Below are 21,274 nucleotides of genomic sequence, written 5' to 3' on the forward strand. Positions count from 1 at the left end.
CACGAACCTTGACCTCCCAGGAAACAAAGGCCTGATACAAACTCTAATTTCAATGAAGAAGAAACTCTACACTATTCCAGGGAGACAGAGGTGGGTAATGTAAGTTTCTCACAGGAATTACAAGCTGTCATACCCAAGCAGCATCAATCTCCATGCACACTTCCTCCACAAAGACTTTTTGATCAGAGGACTGTGATTCCTTTTCAGGACAGGGAAACCAGGATCTCAGCATGAATGGCACAGGCCTTGGCACCAGCCATGAAATCAAACCAGCCCCACACAAAACCATGTTAACCCACCTGCTTGCAGGGTTCTAGGCCAGCACCTCACCCTCCTTGCTCTGCATTCACTGCTTTCAGTTGAACCATGGACAATATCCAACTGTTGGTTATTTGTCAGCCCCAGGCAAAAGAGCATTTCATTCAGGGACCCACCAGGGAAGCAGAAGTTCATCAAAGTCTTTCCCTTGGCAGCTGAACACCTTGGAGCTATGGATGGAAACTGCTTCCCCAGCCTGATACTTACAGGAGATCTTTTAGTGCTTTCAGCATTGCCAGGACAATGAGGCCCAGCTCAGCTCCTTCACAAAAACAAGGCCAGAACGGGAATCCCAGGGAAGTGTATGAACCAGAGCTTCTCCTTTCAGGGTGTGTCAGTTGCAGTAGGTACACAACAAAGGTACAAGTCCACAGGAGGCTCACACACAACCTCACACCACAGACCATGTGCCACAAAGTAATTGATCTGGACAATAAAAAGAGGACAAAATGCATGGAACCACAGCTGTGGGCCTTACCTGAAAACCAGGACACACTGAACCTTTACAGCTTCCTTGCAGCCTTTTCAAATTCTACCACAGCAAACTTTTCCACCTGCCCTGCCTCTGTAAAGACAAGTCTCTTCACCCTGCCCAAATGTTACCCAACAGGAAACCTCCCTCCACACACAGGCACCACTGAATGAAGTGTTGTGAACACAAGACTTCTCAGACCTCAAGCACTGCAACAGAGGTGGGTGCAAAGAGAGTTTTCCGCTCCTCCCATAGATTCTGAAGAAACACCAAAGGTTCTAACAACCATCATTCAAGTCCCACTCATTGCTCAAAGGCAACATCAGCAAAAGCACAACTTGCAAGATCCACTACACTACCAAAATTTACATCTAAGCCTAATAACCACCATTCACATAACTCCCAACTCAACAGGAACGTAAAGTGACCAACCCACAACGTGGCCAGTTGCAGCCCAAACAAGGTGATATGCCACAATTAGAGAACTTTAGGCTCCTTTGGTCTAGTCCAGCAATGATCCCTGGGATTGAACAAAACACAGGTCATGTCTCCACTGGTATCTCCTCACACACAGCACGCTGAAATCCTTCACATATTGTGTGGGGGTGAATGATCTTCATAACACACAGACAGATGCCATCAACAGAAACTGCACAGACAACCTCCCCTTTACCATAAAACACAAATAGCTCCTCACCACGTGTACGTGATCATAAGATTCTTACTGCACTTAGAGAAGATACAAAAAATTCAGGTATTGCACAGGTAATTAAAACACGGTTGGCTCCATTCTTAGCTCCCAGTATGGCAAATGTTACAGGAACATAATTCAGCTGTTAAGAGAACATCACAATAACCTGCAAATACACACAAGGCCAACGTCCCAGGGATCCCAAGAGAGCAGAACAATATGTTCTAGGGCAAATGTACTTGGAAAGATGAAACTCACATTGCATGAAACTACAGTTGGGCATTGACCAAGGAAAGAAATTCTTATCACAAGAACAATTCCCAAGAACCACTTCCCTCTAACCTGCACCAGGATCAGGACATAGGGATGTACCAGAAGAAAGAGAACATTTTCTGAGAGGTTTGAAATCACAGAAATTACACAAATGTAGACACGCTGCTTCTGCTACATTTACATCCAGTTACACCTACTTCCCAAAACAGGACAGAACACCAAAGGGCCCTCAGTTCTCCTGCCTTGCACACCAGCTGCTGAAAACTACAGCTAAAGCCCTGAATGAGCAAAAGGCTCCAACACAAGAGTCTCTGTCCATAGGACTCGATTACCTGCTCCCACCGAGGAAAGGCAGCGGGAAGAGGAGCACAAAGACCGTGAGGGAAGGGAAGGCAGGAGGGGGCGGCCAGAGGCACTCACCGGGGGGGCAGCAGCAGCGGCGGGGTCGGCGCCGGCAGGGTCCTCCCCGAGCAGCGGCGCGGGCTCGGCGGGCGGCGGGCGGGCCGGGAGGGTGTCGCAGCAGCTGCCGCCCGACAAGCCGAGCTGGCTCTTGCGCGAGTCGGCGGTGAGCGACACCTCGTGCGAGTAGGAGTGCAGGAAGGCGCGGACGCCGTCGATGCCCACGAAGTGCGAGGCCGGCACGCCGCGCAAGGCGCCGCTGCCCGCCGCCAGCAGCTGCGAGCGCCGCCAGCGCCGCAGGCGCAGCGCCAGCAGCAGCAGCAGGAAGGCGAGGAAGAGGCACGACACGGCCGCCACGGCCACCACCAGCCACCGCGTCAGCCTGCCGGCCGGCTCGCCCGGCGCCGCCGCTGCCGCGCTGCCCAGCTCCGACAGCAGCTCGGCCACGCTCTCGGCCAGCACCACCGTCAGCGTGGCCGTGGCCGACAGCGCCGGCCGCCCGTGGTCCTTCACCACCACCACCAGGCTCTGCCGCGCCGCGTCGCGGGCCAGCGGGAAGCGCGCCGTGCGCACCTCGCCGCTGTGCAGCCCCACGCGGAACAGCCCCGGCTCCGTCGCCTTGGCCAGCTCGTACGACAGCCACGCGTTCTGCCCCGCGTCCGCGTCCACCGCCACCACCTTGGCCACCAGCGCCCCGGGCTCCGCCGACCGCGGCGCCAGCTCCACGCCCGCCCACCCCGACCCCGACGCCGCCGCCGGCGGGTACAGCACCTGCGGCGCGTTGTCGTTCTCGTCCACGATCTCCAGCCGCACCGACACGTTGCTGCTCAGCGCCGGCGCGCCGCCGTCCTCCGCCACCACCCACAGCCCCACCTCGCGCACCTCCTCGTAGTCGAAGGAGCGCAGCGCGTACAGCGCGCCCGTCTCCGCCTGCACCGACACGTACGACGACAGCGGCGAGCCCCGCACACGCCCCTCCCGCAGCCGGTAGCGCACGCGCGCGTTCTGCCCCCAGTCCGCGTCCGCCGCCCGCACCCGCAGCACCAGCGCGCCCGCCGCGTTGTTCTCGGCCAGCCGCGCGCTGTACCGCGCCTCCGCGAACACCGGCGCGTTGTCGTTCACGTCCAGCACCCGCAGCGCCAGCACCGCGCTGCTCCGCAGCGACGGCGACCCGCCGTCCGCCGCCCGCACCGTCACGTTGTACTGCGGCACCTCCTCGCGGTCCAGCTCCCGCGTCGTCACCACGCGGTAGTAATTCTCAAGCGACTTCTCCAGCCGGAACGGGACGCCGGCGGCCAGCGAGCAGCGCACCTCGCCGTTGGCGCCCGAGTCCCGGTCCTGCACGTGCAGCAGGGCCACCACGGTCCCCGACGGGGCATCCTCCGAGATCTCGCTCAGCGCCGAAAGGACCGAAATCTGGGGCGCGTTGTCGTTGACGTCTGACACGGTGATGGAGATTATCGTGGTGTCAAAGAGGTCCCCGCCGTCTCTTGCTTGCACTTCCAGATAGTAGGAGTTTGCTTCCTCAAAGTCCAGGCTCTGCATCAGAGTGACTGCTCCCGACTCGGAGTGTAACTGGAAAATCTGCGAGGCTTTCTCTGTGATTTTCTTGAACGAGTATTTGACGTGGCCGTTCGTGCCGGCGTCGGCGTCGGTGGCCGTGAGGGTGAGGAGGGTGGAGCCCACGGGCACGTCCTCCGCCACGCGCACCGTGTACTCCGCCGCGCTGAACACGGGCGCGTTGTCGTTCGCGTCCAGCACCGCCACGCGGATCCGCGCCGTGCCCGTCCGCGCCGGCTCGCCGCCGTCGCTCGCCCTCAGCACCAGCTCGTGAAACGCCGCCTCCTCCCGGTCCAGCGCCTTCGCCAGCACCAGCTCGGGACGCTGATCCCCGCCGGGGCCCGCCTGCACGGCCAGCGAGAAGTGCTCGTCGCCGCTCAGCTCGTAGCTCTGCAGAGAATTACGCCCCACGTCCGGGTCGTCAGCCTCCGCCAGGGGAAAACGCCACCCCGGAGTTGTTGTCTCGCTCATTCTCAGTTCCGTTTCTGCCTCTCGGAAGCTGGGCGCGTTGTCGTTAATGTCTGTGATTTCCACTTCGATTTCATAGAACTTCATGTCCCCCTCCGCTATCAGCTCACACCGCAGCACGCATTGCTGCGCACTCTCGCACAGCTGCTCCCGGTCTATCCTCTCCGCCGTCACCAAATGTCCCGAATTCCCGTGCAGAGCGAAATACTGCGTCCTACCTCTGTCTATGATGCGCACGCCGCGGTCGCGGAGCGCCGGCAGGTCCAGCGCCAGGTCCTTGGCCACGTCGCCCACGAACGAGCCCTTGGGCATCTCCTCGGCAACCGAGTAGCGCAGCTGCCCCCACGCCGCCTCCCACGCCGCCACCAGCACGCCCCACAGCAGGGCTCGCTCCCGCCGGCCCCAGCGCCTCCCCGCCATTGCCCGCAGCTCCGCCGCACACACCGCCAAGCCTGCTCCCGACACCGCTCCGCTCCCGCCTGGACGCTCCCGCCGGCCCCTCCGCCTCGCCGCACCACGGCTCCGCACCGGGGGACGCTCGCACACCGCCCGGCCGCCGAGCCAGCCAGCGAGCGAGCGAGGGAGCCGGGACGCAGCGGGCGGGGCTGCCTGCAGCGCTCCGGCCTTCCTCTCGCTCCTCCTCGGTCAGCAGCGGCGCCCGCAGCCTCCTCCCGGCACTGCAGCCACCGAGCGCTGCCCAGCGCTGCCCGCCCCAGCGCTCCCCGGCAGCTCGGCCACACACATCCCACCGCTCGGGAAAAACCACTCCCAATGCTGAGAGAGATGTATCTCCCAATGCCGATTTCTATGTCAAAGAAAACAGAATACGTAGAATACTTGGAGACTTAACCCACTACTCCCAAAGCACAATCCCTATCACGAGCTGGACAGCTCCTGTAGCTCCTGGAATTACTTCTTCCTCTCTCTGCACACCTAGAGTGTCTCATACAGCCCCATTAAATCCCCACATAGAGACCAACAGAACCTGCGCGAAATGGACACTGGTGATTGCCTGCAATGACTTTCTCTTATCCCTGCTTTTTCTTTTAACGGTCCCTTTTGCTTCTATCACACCAATAAAATGACGGGCTGATAGAGATTCACGTAAAGTAAAATATTGCATCTCATTTGAAGGTAAAGAATATTACGTGTCTTTTCCCACAGTTGAAAACCACTCTCCCCAGCACCGATTTCAGTAACAATCATGGTTGAATTACTAGTATACGTACAAGAGAAGAAGTAAAAAGTGAAAATAAATAAAACCGTGATATTCAGACACCTCAGATATTCAGAACCTTCTAGATTCTCAGTCTCAACATTTTCCAGATTCTCAGAAGCTTCCTTCTGGCCAGAATCTTCTGCTTTGCTCCCCAAAGACTGCAGGGAAAATGTTTGTGAGTACAGCAAGAATAACAGCAGGTACGCCTGTTTTCCCAACAGTCCTGTTTTCCGAACAGTAATTTAGATCGGAGGATGCAAGGAATGATACAAAGAAGCCACTGAGATAACAGCTACAACTATTAAATTGTTGGACCATCTTTAAATGCAGCTAATGCTGAGAATCTTCATCTTGGTAGGATACAATTTCACGCAAGCACAGTAGGACGGCAGAAAACAAGCACCGCTGCACACCCTGATCTATGCGGACCGTTTGTCAAAGTGGAAATGGCCTTCATTCAAGTGCCTAATGGCTGTCATTTGCATCTCTATCTCCTCAGAATGGGTACAGACCTCCTCTGCTAGCACAGACACCCTAAAGAACTGTTGCAAAAAGAGGCTGAGAGACCGAATTCCTCGGTGCAGTATTGCCCCCTTCAAGACCACCAAATGGGTTCAAGCACCTCTCTTTGGGAAAGGCAGATAGAAATATTAAATAACTCCGAAATACAAAAGGCGAGGGTTTTCTTTCTCTCCTTTAGATCTCATTCAACACCTGCATTTCTGTTGGAAACGCTGAGCAGAAAGGGTAAAAGCAGAGAACTACCGCACAGGACGGAAGCAATTGAAAAGAGAACTAACTGCACTGAGCAGGAATGCCCAGACAGATAACTCGACCCGCTGGGGTTTCCATTTCTGCAGAAGGCTTTCCGCAAATGACGGGCGACTGGCTCCTTCGTCTTGCAGAAACAATCCCTAAGTCCTCCTTTCATGGAGAAAACACGCACGTTTCAGGAAGGACAAACTCTCCGACATCAAGCGACAATCCCATTTCCCCGATTCCATCACGCAGAACCAGCAGATCTCATTCTACACGGGAAGGATTCGCCTTCGCCCTGACTGACAAACTCTTTTAGACAACACGAGTGTGGAAGAGAAAACCTGACCCTCTGATCAACAATAACTGAAAAGTGCCACGGCGAACTGCCTGCTTTAGGGAAAGGCAGTCACCCCGATGCCCGGAACATTGACATAAATCCTCTGCCGCACGAATAAAAGGACGCGTGAATAGCAAGATAGAGCTGAAGTTAAATCCTGTTTCTCGGTTTCTTGGAAGCAATATTCCCAATGTTTTCCCATTTGTTCAAAACCATCCCTACCACAAATTCCAAAGCAATCATGTTTGAATTGCTAAAACATAGATATCAAAAGAAATAAAACGTGAAAATAAAACATGGCTCTGAAACAATAAGAGTCATTCAGACACAGGTGTGGCGAATCAAAGGTATGAGGCTCAGTATCTATAGCGGCAGGAACTCTGCTTTAAATATCTCACAGGGAACACGGTGTAAATTATGTTTACCAAAAGGAGGAACTGAAATCAGACATGTAAAGTGTGAAAAAGGTGCGATTAATCCCACCTCGCCAGAATCATATACTTGGCTCCCCGCAAACTGCTGGGAAAATGGCTTTGAGAGTAAAGCAAGAACAACACCAGGTACGCCTGGTTTCCTGATGTTCCTCAGGAGACAAAGACTACATCATCGAAGTGCTGGAACACTTCAACATGCAGCTCATACTGAGAAGGGAAGAGCATCGGGGCGGCAGTTGCCCTTTTTAATAGAACATTCATGTAGCGTTTCTAGAGTTTCTACACAATCGCACTGAATTCGGCAGACAGAAGGACTATGAAGGGCCTCTCTTGTCAGATGTCAAGATGTAAAGTATCATACCTTCTTTAATTATTCAACAATGATTCAGCTAAATCCTTTACATTTCAGCTTGGTAGGAAACCCTTTAAACACAGTTCTGTAAAACGGCAGAAGAGATTCCAGCTGCACCTCCTGCTGCAGGCGGCCCGTTTGTAAATGTGCAAATGGCCTTTCTTCAAGGGCCTAATGGCTCTCATTTGCATATCTATATCCTCGGATTGGTTAGAGACCGATCCTGGTAGCTCAGACACCCACAAGAACAAGAAAAAAGGGGCTGAAAAAGAGACCTCCTCGGTTCAGTATTTCCCCTTTCAAACGTTCAAGCACCTGGTTTGTTCAGGGCTTATTGGTTGTTTTTGAGACCCCATTCTACACCCTCATCCGTTTATAAAAGGCTGAGCAGGAACTGGTCACAAATAAGGGAACTCAGGGAACTGACACACAGGAGAAAGAAGAGAGAAATAACTACACAACGAACTTGGAAATAACTATCTGCATAAAACTTATCCTCCCCAAGAAGTGATTCAAACGTCAATCCGATTTCTCCAGACTCCGTCTCACACAGCAAAAAGATCTCGTTCTACTCAGGGAGTTAACACTCAAAACCTTCTCGCTACAGAGAAACTGAAGAGTGACAAGACGAACTGCCTGCTTTAGGGAAAGGCAGTCACCGCGCTCTTTCACTCACTCCCGCAGACATGCACCAGCGCTCCCCAGCCACCCCACCCGCGTAAAAACCCCACCCGTGAAACAGACAACCCAGAGGACCAAAAACGCAAGAAGAGAAGAAAAGACACACCTGTCAGGAAGGAAAAACTCTCCAACATTAAGCATCAATATAATTATGCCAACTCTGTCACACAGCAGATAGCATCATAGCGAGCTCAAAAGAGTTGAAGACAAAAAACTCTGAGCTCAACCTGAACCTGTCATCACCGATAAACTGGAAAGTGCCCCAGAGAACTGCCTGCTGTAAGGGAAAAACAGTCACCCCGCTCTTTCGCTCACTCCCACGTTCAGCGCCATCAAACAAGTCTAATCACCACTCTTGATGAAAGGGGGTTAGGAAAAGACGACACATCTTGCTTGCTTAGGTGTTGTGTGTTTGGGATCCCGTTCTGCACCGTCACCCGTTTATGAAACTGCAGGAGATTGCACGACAGGAGGAAGTCAGGGAACTAACAGGAGAAAGCAATGATAAGTAACTGCACAAAATCAGGCCTGAATACAATGGATCCACTCTATAATGCTGACTACTCTGCAACACGGTCTTCATCCAAACGATGAGAGGAGATAGGAGGGCACACGGCGGAAAATGAAAACATTGAGTAGGGAGAAACAGTCTGTAACTGCCCATTCATTGCATGGAGAAAACACGCCCGTTTCCAGAAAGGAAACGCTCTCCGTCACCAAGAGTCAATTCCACGTTTCAACAAACGACTGCAGAGAACAAGTCCAGCTGCACCTCCTGCTCTATGCGGGCCATTTGTAAAGGTTCAAAGAGCCTGAACTCAACTGCCTAATTGCTGTCATTTGCAGATGTATTATCTCAGAATGGGTAGAGACCTCCTCTGGAAACACCGGCAGACACAACAACAATAGATCCCTGCACAGGGAAACTGCCTCCAGAAGTTCAGCCGCCCCGCTAGGACATTTCTGCAGAAGCCTCTCCCCAAAAACGGGCGACACTCTCCTCCTTCACCTGAGAGGAGCAATCAGGAACCTAACCATTCCTGGAGAAAACACGAACGTTTCAAGAAGGAAAACTCTCCCGTACAAAATGACAATTGCGTTTCGCCAACTTTATCACGCAGAATCAGCAGATCTAATTCTACATAGGAAGGATTCACCTTCCCCATTACTGACACAACTCGCACCCGCGTTTCCCAGCCACCCCACCCCGGGGGGTCTGAAAAGGAGCTCTGCTTTAAATATCTCATAGGGAACTCAGTGTAAATTATCTTTACCAAAAGGAGGGACTGAAATCAGACATGTAAAGTGTGAAAACGGTGCGATCAATCCAACCTCGCCAGAATCATATACTTGGCTCCCCGCAAACTGCTGGGAAAATGGCTTTGAGAGTAACGCAAGAACAACACCAGGTACGCCTGGTTTCATGATGTTCCTCAGGAGACAATGCCTACATCATCGAAGTGCTGGAACACTTCAACATGCAGCTCATACTGAGGAAGGAAGAGCAATGGAGCGGCAGTTGCCCTTTTTAATAGACCACATTCATGTAGCGTTTCTGGAGTTTCTACACAGTCGCACTGAATTCGGCAGATACAAGGACTATGAAGGACCTCTCTTGTCAGATGTCAAGACATAAAGTATCATCACTTGTTTAATTGTTTAACAGTGATTCACCTAAATTCTTTACATTTCGTTTTTGTAGGAAACCTTTTCAACACAGTTCCGTAAAACGGCAGAAGAGATTCCGGCTGCACCTCCTGCTGCAGGCGGCCCGTTTGTAAATGTGCAAATGGCCTTTATTCAAGGGCCTAATGGCTCTCATTTGCATATCTATGTCCTCGGATTGGTTAGAGACCGCTCCTGGTAGCTCAGACACCGACAAGAACAAGAAAAAAGGGGCTGAGAAAGAGAGCTCCTCGGTTCAGTATTTCCCCTTTCAAACGTTCAAGCACCTGGTTTGTTCAGGGCTTAGTGATTGTTTTTCAGACCCCGTTCTACACCCTCATCCGTTTATAAAAGGCTGAGCAGGAACTGGTCACAAATAAGGGAACTCAGGGAACTGACACACAGGAGAAAGAAGAGAGAAATAACTACACAACGAGCTCGGAAATAACTATCTGCATAAAATTTATCCTCCCCAATAAGTAATTCAAGAGTCAATCCGATTTCTCCAGACTCCGTCTCACACAGCAAAAATATCTCGTTCTGCTCAGGGAGTTCACACCCAGAGATAAAAACCCCTCGCTGCAGAGAAACTGAAGAGTGCCAAGACGAACTTAGGGAAAGGCAGTCACCCCGCTCCTTCACTCACTCCCGGAGACACGCACCAGCGCTCCCCAGCCACCCCACCCGCGGAACACACAACCCAGGGGGCCAGAAGGAGAAGAGCGAGAGCGCGCGGGCTCACAGACCTGCGGTGCGTCGGGGCGGGCGGGCGGCTCTCCCGGTCCGGCGCTGCTGCTCGGGCTCCGCTCCCCGCACGCCTCCCCGCCGAGCAGCTCCTCCGCGGCCAGGCTGGGCAGCGGCGGCGGCTGCAGCCAAGCGGCCTCGGGCAGGCCGCGGCCCGGCGCCACGCACACGTTGTAGGAGTAGGGCAAGGTGCCCTCGCAGAAGTCGGCCGGGAAGGCGGCGCCGGCCACCGAGAAGCGCTGCGCGCCCAGGCAGCGCAGCACGGCGGGCGGCCCGGCCCGGCGCAGCCGCGCCAGCACGGCCAGCGCCACGCTCAGCACGAAGAGCGCGGACAGCAGCGCCAGCGCCAGCACCAGGTAGAACTGCAGCTCCGCCGGCGACTCGGCGCCCGCCGCCCGCTCGCTCAGCTCCGGCAGCGCCTCCTGCAAGCTCTCGGCCAGCACCACGTGCAGCGTGGCCGTGGCCGACAGCGCCGGCTGCCCGTGGTCCTTCACCACGGCCACCAGCCGCTGCTTGGCCGCGTCCCGCTCCGACACGGCCCGCGCCGTGCGCACCTCGCCGCTGTGCAGCCCCACGCGGAACAGCGCCGGCTCCGCCGCCGCCACCAGCTCGTACGACAGCCACGCGTTGCGCCCCGCGTCCGCGTCCACCGCCACCACCTTGGCCACCAGGTAGCCGGCCTCGGCCGAGCGCGGCACCACCTCGAACGGCGCCGCCGCCGCCCCGCCCGCCTCCCCCGGGCCCGCCGCCGGCCACAGCACCCGCGGCGCGTTGTCGTTGCGGTCCAGCACGAAGACGCGCACCGTGGCCGTCGAGCTCCGCGCCGGCGCCCCCGCCGTCCTGCGCCCGCACCGCCACCGCGAACTCGCGGCACTGCTCGTAGTCGAACGAGCGCTGCGCGTACACCGCGCCGCTCCGCGCCTCCACCGACACGTAGGGCGCCGCGCCCGCGCTGCCGCCCGCCAGCCAGTAGCTCACGCGCCCGTTGGCGCCCGCGTCCGCGTCCCGCGCGCGCACGCGCAGCACCGCCGCGCCCGCCGCGTTGTTCTCCGCCACGTAGGCGCTGTAGGCCGCCTCCTCGAACACCGGCGCGTTGTCGTTCACGTCCGACACCTCCAGCACCAGCGCCGCGCGGCTCCACAGCGACGGGCTGCCCCGGTCCCTGCCCACCACCCACACGCGGTGCTCCGCCGCCTGCTCCCGGTCCAGCGCGCTCGCCGTCACCACCTTGTACGAGCCGCCCGACGACGCCACCAGCGACAGCGGCGCCTCGCCCGACAGCTCCAGCCACACGGCGCCGTTCTCGCCCGAGTCCGGGTCGGTCACCTTCACCAGCGCCACCACCGTGCCGACTGCCGCGTCCTCGGGCACCGGGCTCGACACCGACAGGACCGTGATTTCGGGCGCGTTGTCGTTCAAGTCAGTTACGTCCACCTCCACCTTACAGTGAGCCGTGAGCCCGCCGCCGTCCCTCGCCTCCACCAGCAGCGTGTAGCCTCGCGTGTCCTCAAAGTCCAATGTCTCTTTCAGAGCGATAGTGCCGCTCTCCGCGTCCACCACGAACTTCTCAAGCACCTTGGCCGGCATTTCCCCGAAGCCGTAGGTGATGTGCGCGTTGCTGCCGGCGTCGGCGTCCCAGGCGGAGACGTTCAGCACCGTGAATCCCGGCGGCGCGTCCTCTCGCACGCTCACCCGGTACCGGTCCTGCGCGAACACGGGCGCGTTGTCGTTGGCGTCCGTGACGTTGATGCAGAGCTGGGCGGTGCCGCTGCGGGGCGGGTCGCCGCCGTCCAGCGCCGTCAGCACCAGTCGCAGGCTCTGCTCGCTCTCCCGATCCAGCGCTCGGCGCAGCACCAGCTCCGCGAACTTGCTCCCGTCCTCGCTCTCCTTCACATCCACTGCCAAGTATTTGTTGTCCTCCAGCTCGTAGCCCTGCAGTGCGTTGCTGCCCACGTCCGGATCTTCTGCCACGCCCAAGGCAAAGCGGGTGCCGGGAGGGGTCAATTCGCTGATCTCCAGCTGGAAATTGTCACGCAAGAAGCGCGGTGCGTTGTCGTTGACGTCGTGGATGTCGACCTGGACGTGGAAGACGTTGAGCGGGTTGTGCAGCAGCGCCTCGAAGGTGACGGAGCAGGACGCCGCCTCGCCGCACATCTCCTCCCGGTCCAGCCGCTCGCTCACGTACAGCTGCCCGCTCTCCCCGCTCACGCCGAAGTATTGCTTCTCGGCGCTGAGCCGCAGCTTGCGTGCCGGCAGCTCCGCCGGGCTCAGCCCCAGGTCCCGCGCCAGCGGCCCCACCAGCGAGCCTCTGCCCAGCTCCTCGGGGATGGCGTAGCGGATCCGCTCCGGCGCCGCCCGGCAGCACAAGCCCAGCAGCAGCAAGGCGGCCAGCAGCACTCGCCCGCCTGCTCGCCGCCGCCTCGGCCTCTGCCTGCCCGCCATGCTCGCCAGCGCTCGCCGCGCTCCTCCCTCCTGCCGCTGCCCTCGCTCGCTCCCTGCCAGCCCCTCTCCGCAGCCCGCGCAGGGGCCGCCGGACGGCAGCGAGCTCGGCGCCGCCTCGGACGCCGCTGCTCTCGCCTCTCTCTGCTGCCCGTGCCGCTGCCGCTCTGCCCGGCGCCGGCCGAGCGAGCAGCCTGCGGGGGGCAGGACGCTGCGGCGGCTGCGGCTGCGGCTCCAGCGCCGCTCCTTGTCGGCCAACAGCGGCACCCGGAGGCGCCGCCACGACACCGCAGCCGCCTGATGGCCGCGCTCGGGGGCCCGGGCTGGCAGCGGGGGGCGCGGCTCTTCCCGCCCCTCCGCTCTCGCTGCCGGTGGAATCAGAAATCGCAGAAGCGATTGATTATTGCGAACTCAAAAACGTTGAAATCTGAGACGCGCTGTCAGGTGCTTCTAGGTCACCTCCTTGAGTCGCAATGAATATCTGAAGGAAATATTCGCAGCAGAGCAATTAGGAAAGGAAACGAGCTCCTCTTAATCATTTCTGGAGGGCGCCAAAGGACCAGTACGGAATTTCAGAGCTGCGAAGACTCTCTTTTTCTTCTTTCCTTACACGGGACAAATACCAAGAAGGAAGTACTAGTGCTGGAGTAATCAATTAGTAATTGAAAACAGAATGGAGCAAAAAGTAACTTTAGCCCTTTCTTGTTGCCCAGGAAAAGGGTTTCCATCTTCTCTGCATTTCATCCTTTAGTAGGTCATGGAAGACTCTGATGTTTGTGTCACTGTTTTTCTTGTAGGGAGAACATTTACATTGTCTATTACAACACCCCAGTATGATCTTGCATTACACATTAGGCCTTTATGCATTATAAGCACTAAATAGATACATTCTGTAGTCTTCTCATCCATCTTCTCATCCTTGGATGCCCAAAGAAGATACATTTCCTCAGGTTCCCAAGGCTAAAGACAGTCCTGGCTTTAACGAAGAACAATGACTAGGTTCATACTCTGCTGCTACAGCAAGGATTGTTAAATTCTCCCAAGCTCACAAAATCATGTCCCCGCTGTATGAGAAAATCTTCCACAACTGGCTGTATTAAACATTCCTCCACACTTCATAAGGAAGAATTTCCTCCTAGTGTCTCACCTAAATCCCCCCTCTTTCAGTTTTAGTCCAGTAACTCTTGTCCTCTCACTACAAGGCCTTGTGGAATGTCCCACCCCAGCTTTCCTGGAGCCCCTTCAGGCACTGGAAGGTGCTCTAACTCTCCCAGGAGCCTTCTCTTCTCCAGGCTGAACAGCCTCAACTCTCTCAGCCTGTCCTCATAGGAGAGGTGCCCTAGCCCTTGGATCATCTTTGTGGCCCTTCTCTGGACTTTCTTCATGAGCTCCATGTCCTTCATATATTTGGAGCCCTGCTGGCCACACTTCTTTGATGCAGCCCAGGACATGGTTGGTTGCTGGACTCTGGGGCACAGTGCTGGCCCATCTTGAGCTTCTTGTCTACCATCACTCCCAAGTCCTCTTCTGGACTCTCTCTTATCCATTCTCCACCCAGACAGTATGTGTGCTTGTGATTGCCCTGACCCAGGAGCAGAACCTTGCACTTGGCCTGGTTGAATTTCAGGCAGTTTTCTTGTCAAGGTCCTTCTTGATGGCATCCCTTCCCTCCAGCGTGTTGACCTCAGCACACAGTTCAGAGTCATAAGCAACCTTGCTGAAGGTGCACTCAGTGCCACTGTCCGTGGCACCAACAAAGATGTTGAAGTGTACCAGTCCAAGTACCAGCCTCTTGGGAATACCACTGGTCACATCAAACCATCCCATTTGTCACCCACCAGAACCCCCAAGGCTTTCTCCACAGGGCTTCTCTCAAGACCCATCATGTGTACTGAAACTGGGCATTGCTCATACTGAGGTGCAGGAGCTTTCACTGGTCCTTGTTGAACTTCATGAGGTTCACTGGAGTCCACTTCTCCAGGCTGTCCCTGTCCCTCCAGAGGGCATCCCCTCCATCAAGCTACTCAACAGCACTACTCAACTTCTCATCATCGCAAACCTGCTGAGGGTGCACTCAACCTGTCTGTGCCACTGAAGAAGTTAATACTGAGATATATTAATGGTATTGGTGCAAGTACGAACCCCTGATGTTCCACATGTTACTGGTTTCCCTTGGACACTGGGCAATTGACTAAAACTCTTAGGACACTGCCTTCTCCATGCAGCCAGCTCCACCTAACATTCCTCCTCTCAAACTCGCATCTCTCCAATTGAGTCGCTGCCATTTAGGGGGTGAATGTGTGGGGGACACTCTGCATGAGTTCTCCCTACAACCCCCCAGGCTGTTCATGGGAGCCGTGGCTGGGCTGGCTGGCCACTCTGCACTTGGAGGACTGCAGCAGAGGTGGGTTTGCTTCCTTTCCCTACAGCCAAGTGTGCCTGGGTGAGCACAGTGTCTAGGAAAGCCTTCCTCTCTACAGCTCTCAGCATCAAAGGTGTGCACGGGAACTGCCCCTGCACCCAGACACTGGGAACACAAGTGACCTTCCCCATTTGAGCAGACACCCCGAGGTCAGCCCATGACAACAAGCAAGGAGAGTGTCAGGAACATAGGAAATTAATGGATATAGTTTAATAATGCTCCTCAGGCCAAACCTCCTGAGCAGAATGAACTCAACCACCACGGTACTCCAGTAGGCACATGGTTGTGTTAGCAGCAAGCAACGACATGTCCATCTGGTCTTCTACAGCCCCTCAACAGAGCTCTCTTTTCTTCTCTCACCACTGTTCTCTCAAGAAACAGAAGAATTCTGAAGCACAGAAATGATAAACGGCCACAGGAGAAATGGAGCAGCCATTCAGCAGAAACTGGCTCATCAAACTCACACAAATTCAAAGGCACCATTGCCTTTAGGGACAGTGAAGCTACAATCCTAACCTGAGTGGCACAGGCCTTGACACCAGTAAGATTTCATTCAGAAGTATTTTGGGGCAACAGAAGTATATCAGAGGCCTGGTTTAGAACAGGAGAAGCAATGAGGAAGGAACATGAAACCTAGAGAAGTGAAGGCATCAGAGCTTGTCAACTGTAGTAGGCACACAAGAAGAGTACCTACTGGGTAGAAAGTACACGGGAGGATCCCCTGCATTCTCACCAGTCTTAATACCAACATCAGCACTTACTTCATAGGAACAAGAGCCTTCAGTATCACCTGAAGGTTGGTCAAGGCTGCAACAATCTTAATACAACCAAGATGGAACTCTACACCACAGTCTTACAAGAACATATCTGATAAAATTGTATTTCACTTAGAAAATACTAAAAATAGCAACCCTGAAGCATGTTTGCACTTCCAGAGCCATTGCTTGCAGAATTGTTAAGAGATTGTCATCCCCTTTCATGATGTGGAGAAAAAGGGCTTGGTGTGAGTAGCTGAGGCCTTGACATTAGGAGTGATATTAAGGCACCACCCAGCCAGATGGAGCATACAACCCTCTTTTCCTGCTTCCAGGCCAGTCTCTCACTGACCTTCCACCAATTTGTCACCATGTGAAGACAACAAGCAAGAGCATTCCTTCAAGCAACATTTTCAGACACATTATCACACACACACAGGCCCAGCCTTACCACACCATGACAAGCAAGGCAAGAATGTCACCACTGCTCACAGGGAGCAGCAGGCAATAGGGAAGGAAACTGCAGAACATACAGCTTGGCCTGCTAAAGTCCAAGCAAAGGTCATGTTCCAAACTAAGGCACCTTCAGACTGAAGTCTGCTGAGCTCACTCAGGGTGCTGAGTAGAATCAAGTGGGTGGCCATCCAACAGAGAAGGTTGTCAAACTCATGACTGAGGGAGAATCTAGTCTCATCTTTTATCACATTCATTGTTCCACAGAGATGTGGCTTCTGCTGAGGTCATGTTTCCCTCTGTTGCCCCTGGCAATAACAGAACACAAAGACACCCTCACATCTCCTGCCTTTCACACCTGCTGCAGCATCAGCAAGAGGCACTAACACACAACACGTTGCCTAACAAAACTCTGCTGATCATTACAAGTAAACCCACAGACACAGTAGAGCAGGAAAAGAAAAACAAAACATAAAGGAGACAAGCACAGCAAGGAAGCAGGAGAAGCTAAAAGTGTTCTCAGAGAAACACACCTGGAAGTCTTCTTGGTCTTCACTGCAGGCACTCAAATTCAACTCCCAGAGCACCTGGAAGTCATTCTTTTAGGATGCAAGGGCCACCCACAATCTTACTCAGGACTACAAGTGGAGGGGATCATTCTATGGAAGAGTCACCACCTCTCAGCAAGTTGTCTCTAATCTGTGGCCTTCCAACCACCCACAAATATGAAAGGGTCAGTGTAAACACTTGTCAAGGGTCTCTTTCTCAGCTAAGTCTTCTGAGAAGTTACAAGTTCTCTGTAACCTTCTGCTTCATTTTAGCTTCTACCACAATCTGCAGGTGACTAACGGCTTGCCATGTGCATGTAAGTCTTTGCTGTAGAACAATATTCCATTTCAAATGAAAAATCACTCTCCAAAAACGGGGAAGATGATCCTGAAGCTCCCAGGAAACAAAGGCCTGATACAAAATCTAATTTCAATGAAAAAGAAACTCCACGCTGTTCCAGGGAGATAGAGTTGGATGAAGGAAGTTTGTCACAGGAATTACAAGCTGTCCTACCCAAGCAGCATCAATCTCCATGCACACTTCCTCCACAAACACTTTTTGATCAGAGGACTATGATTCCCTTTCAGGACAGGGAAACCAGGATCTCAGCATGAATGGCACAGGCCTTGGCACCAGCCATGAAATCAAACCATTACCCCCACACAAAACCATGTTCACCAACCTGATTGCAGGGTTCTAGGCCAGCCCCTCACCCTCCTTGCTCTGCATTCACTGCTTTCAGTTGAACATTGGACAATATCCAACTGTTGGTTATTTGTCAGCCCCAGGCAAAAGAGCATTTCATTCAGGGACCCTCCAGGGAAGCAGAAGTTCATCAAAGTCTTTCCCTTGGCAGCTGAACACCTTGGAGCTATGGATGGAAACTGCTCCCCCAGCCTGATAATTCCAGGAGATCTTTCAGTGCTTTCAGCTTTGCCAGGCACAATGAGGCCCAGCTCAGCTCCCTGACAAAAACAAGGCCAGAACCGGAATCCCAGGGAAGTGTATGAACCAGAGCTTCCCCTTTCAGGGTGTGTCGGTTGCAGTAGGCACACAACAAAAAGGTAACAAGTTGCTGACAAGTCCACAGGAGGCTCACACACAACCTCCCACCACAATGTGCCACAAAGTAATTGATCTGGACAATAAAAAAAGCAAACTGCTTGGAACCACAGCTCTGGGCCTCATCTGAAAACTAGGACAAATGGAACTGTTACACCCTTCTTTTAGCCATTTCTGGCTCCATCACAGGAACTTCTTCCACCTGCCTCATATCTGTAAAGACAGAACTCTTCACCCTGCCAAAACACAACAGGAAATGTCCTCCAACATTTCAAACAAGTATTGCACACACAGCTCAGAACTCAAGCACTTCAACAAGATGGGTGCAAAGAGAGTTTTCTGCTCCTCCCACAGACCTTGAACACCAAAGCTTCTAACAGCCATCATGCAAGGCGCAGGTATCCAAGCTGAAAAGGCAACACCAGCCTTCTTCAGCACATGGGCAACTTGGAAGATCCATTGCACTACCACACTAATGCAAACTGCACATCTAGGCCTAATGCACAGGACTCCTCACGCAACAGGAAAGTGATGATCCCACAACGTGGCCAGCTGGAGTTCCAGCAATGCAATATGCAAATATCAGACCCTTCAGGCTCTTTTGATCCAGTCCAGCACTGAGCCCTGGGAATGAACAAAACACATGGCATGTCTGCACTGGCACCTCTTCACACCCAGCACCTCTGAGATTCTCCTCCAACCCTTCACATACTGCACGCTTGTCAATGATCTTCATAATTTACAGAAAGACTCCACCAAGAGAAAATCACACAGACAACTCCTTTACAATCAAAATGTACGGGGCTTCTCACCTCCTCAGTGTGACACTGGAAGAGCCTTTCTTCCAGTATCAATTCAAGGAAATCCAACTATAAAAGTGTTTCCTATGAAAACCAGCAAGGCAAGAAGTTAAAACGAGAAAGAATCGTAACATTCTTATGGCACTTGGAGTAGATACATAAGGAAATATTTTCTAGGGAATGAAAAGACTGTTGGCTCCTCCCCAGGCTCCCATCAGGACACGTGTCCAAGGTACACAATTCAGCAGGTACTTGAGAACATCACAGTAACTTGCAAACACACAAGGCCAACGTCCCAGGGATCCCAAGAGAGCAGAACAATGTGTCCTAGGGCAAATGTACTTGGAAAGATGAAACTCAAGTCGCATAAAACTACAGTTGGGCACTGACCAGGGAAAGGAGAAAATAATGTCTCATGTACATAAACAGCACCTCGTAAAGAGCTTCCACAGTGCAAATATCCTGCCCTTCATGATTTGCAAAGTTTTATTTAATCAGCATTATTTGAAAGAACTTCTTATCACAAGAACAGTTCCCAAGGACCACGTCCCTGTAACCTGCACCAGGATCAGGACATGGGGGTGTAGCAGAAGAGAGAGAACATTTTCTGAGAGGTTTGAAATCACAGAAAGTACACAAATGTAGACACGCTGCTTCTGCTACGTTTACATCTAGTTACACCTACTTCCCAAAACAGGACAGAAGAGCAAAGGGCCCTCACTTCTCCTGCCTTCCACACCAGCTGCTGAAAACTACAGCAAAAGCCCTGAATGAGCAACAGGCTCCAACACAAGAGTCTCTGTCCATAGGCCTCGATTACCTGCTCCCACCAAGGAAAGGCAGCGGGAAGAGGAGCACAAAGACTGTCAGGGAAGGGAGGCTTTTCAAATTCTACCACAGCAAACTTTTCCACCTGCCCTGCCTCTGTAAAGACAGATCTCTTCACTCTGCCCAAATATTACCCAACGGGAAACCTCCCTCCACACACAGGCACCACTGAATGAAGTGTTGTGAACACAAGACTTCTCAGACCTCAAGCACTGCAACAGAGGTGGGTGCAAAGAGAGTTTTCTGCTCCTCCCGTAGATTCTGAAGAAACACCAATGGTTCTGACAACCATCATTCAAGTCCCACTCATTGCTCAAAGGCAACATCAGCTTTCTTCAGCAAAAGAACAACTTGGATTTACATCTAGGCCTAACACCCACCATTCACATACCTCCCAACTCAACAGGAACGTAAAGTGACCAACCCACAACGTGGCCAAACAAGGTGATATGCCACAATTAGAGAACTTTAGGCTCCTTTGGTCTAGTCCAGCAATGATCCCTGGGATTGAACAAAACACAGGTCATGTCTCCACTGGTATCTCCTCACACACAGCACGCTGAAATCCTTCACATATTGTGTGGGGGTAAATGATCTTCATAACACACAGACAGATGCCATCAACAGAAACTGTGACAAATACAAGTCTTTCCTGTAGAACAATATTCCATCTCCAATGGAAAAGCACTATGCAGAAATGGAGAACACTAACCTTGACCTCCCAGGAAACAAAGGCCTGATACAAAATCTAATTTCAATGAAGAAGAAACTCTACACTATTCCAGGGAGACAGAGGTGGGTAATGTAAGTTTCTCACAGGAATTACAAGCTGTCCTACCCAAGCAGCATCAATCTCCATGCACACTTCCTCCACAAAGACGTTTTGATCAGAGGACTGTGATTCCTTTTCAGGAGAGGGAAACCAGGATCTCAGCATGAATGGCACAGGCCTTGGCACCAGCCATGAAATCAAACCAGCCCCACACAAAACCATGTTCACCCACCTGCTTGCAGGGTTCTAGGCCAGCCCCTCACCCTGCTTGCTCTGCATTCACTGCTTTCAGTTGAACCATGGACAATATCCAACTGTTGGTTATTTGTCAGCCCCAGGCAAAAGAGCATTTCATTCAGGGACCCATCAGGGAAGCATAAGTTCATCAAGGTCTTTCCCTTGGCAGCTGAACACCTTGGAGCTATGGATGGAAAGTGCTCCCCCAGCCTGATAATTCCAGGAGATCTTTTAGTGCTTTCAGCATTGCCAGGACAATGAGGCCCAGCTCAGCTCCCTGACAAAAACAAGGCCAGAACGGGAATCCCAGGGAAGTGTATGAACCAGAGCTTCCCCTTTCAGGGTGTATCAGTTGCAGTAGGCACACAACAAAGGTAACAAGTCCACAGGAGGCTCACACACAACCTCACACCACAGACCATGTGCCACAAAGTAACTGATCTGGACAATAAGAAGAGGACAAAATGCATGGAACCACAGCTGTGGGCGTTATCTGAAAACCAGGACACACTGAACCTTTACAGCTTCCTTGCAGCCTTTTCAAATTCTACCACAGCAAACTTTTCCACCTGCCCTGCCTCTGTA

General features: G+C 53.4%; 1 protein-coding gene across 10 annotated transcripts in view; it reads right to left on the minus strand.

The window, feature by feature from the left end:
- The window catches only part of LOC127389887 (protocadherin gamma-A4-like), a 215,298-nt gene that overhangs the window by 142,011 nt on the left and 52,013 nt on the right, over positions 1–21,274 (minus strand). Inside the window, exon 2 of one of the 10 annotated variants that reach the window (XM_051630822.1) lies at positions 2,925–4,212. The exons of 8 other annotated variants lie outside the window; for them this stretch is intronic. In XM_051630822.1, coding sequence (XP_051486782.1) covers positions 2,925–4,212 — 1,288 coding nt within the window. Of the gene's footprint in view, positions 1–2,924; positions 4,213–11,599; positions 12,944–21,274 lie in introns of those variants that run through there. One more of the 10 variants, XM_051630835.1, reaches the window with a different exon arrangement.

The sequence above is a fragment of the Apus apus genome, chromosome 13, assembly GCF_020740795.1.
Source record: "Apus apus isolate bApuApu2 chromosome 13, bApuApu2.pri.cur, whole genome shotgun sequence".
Classification (NCBI taxonomy): domain Eukaryota; kingdom Metazoa; phylum Chordata; class Aves; order Apodiformes; family Apodidae; genus Apus; species Apus apus.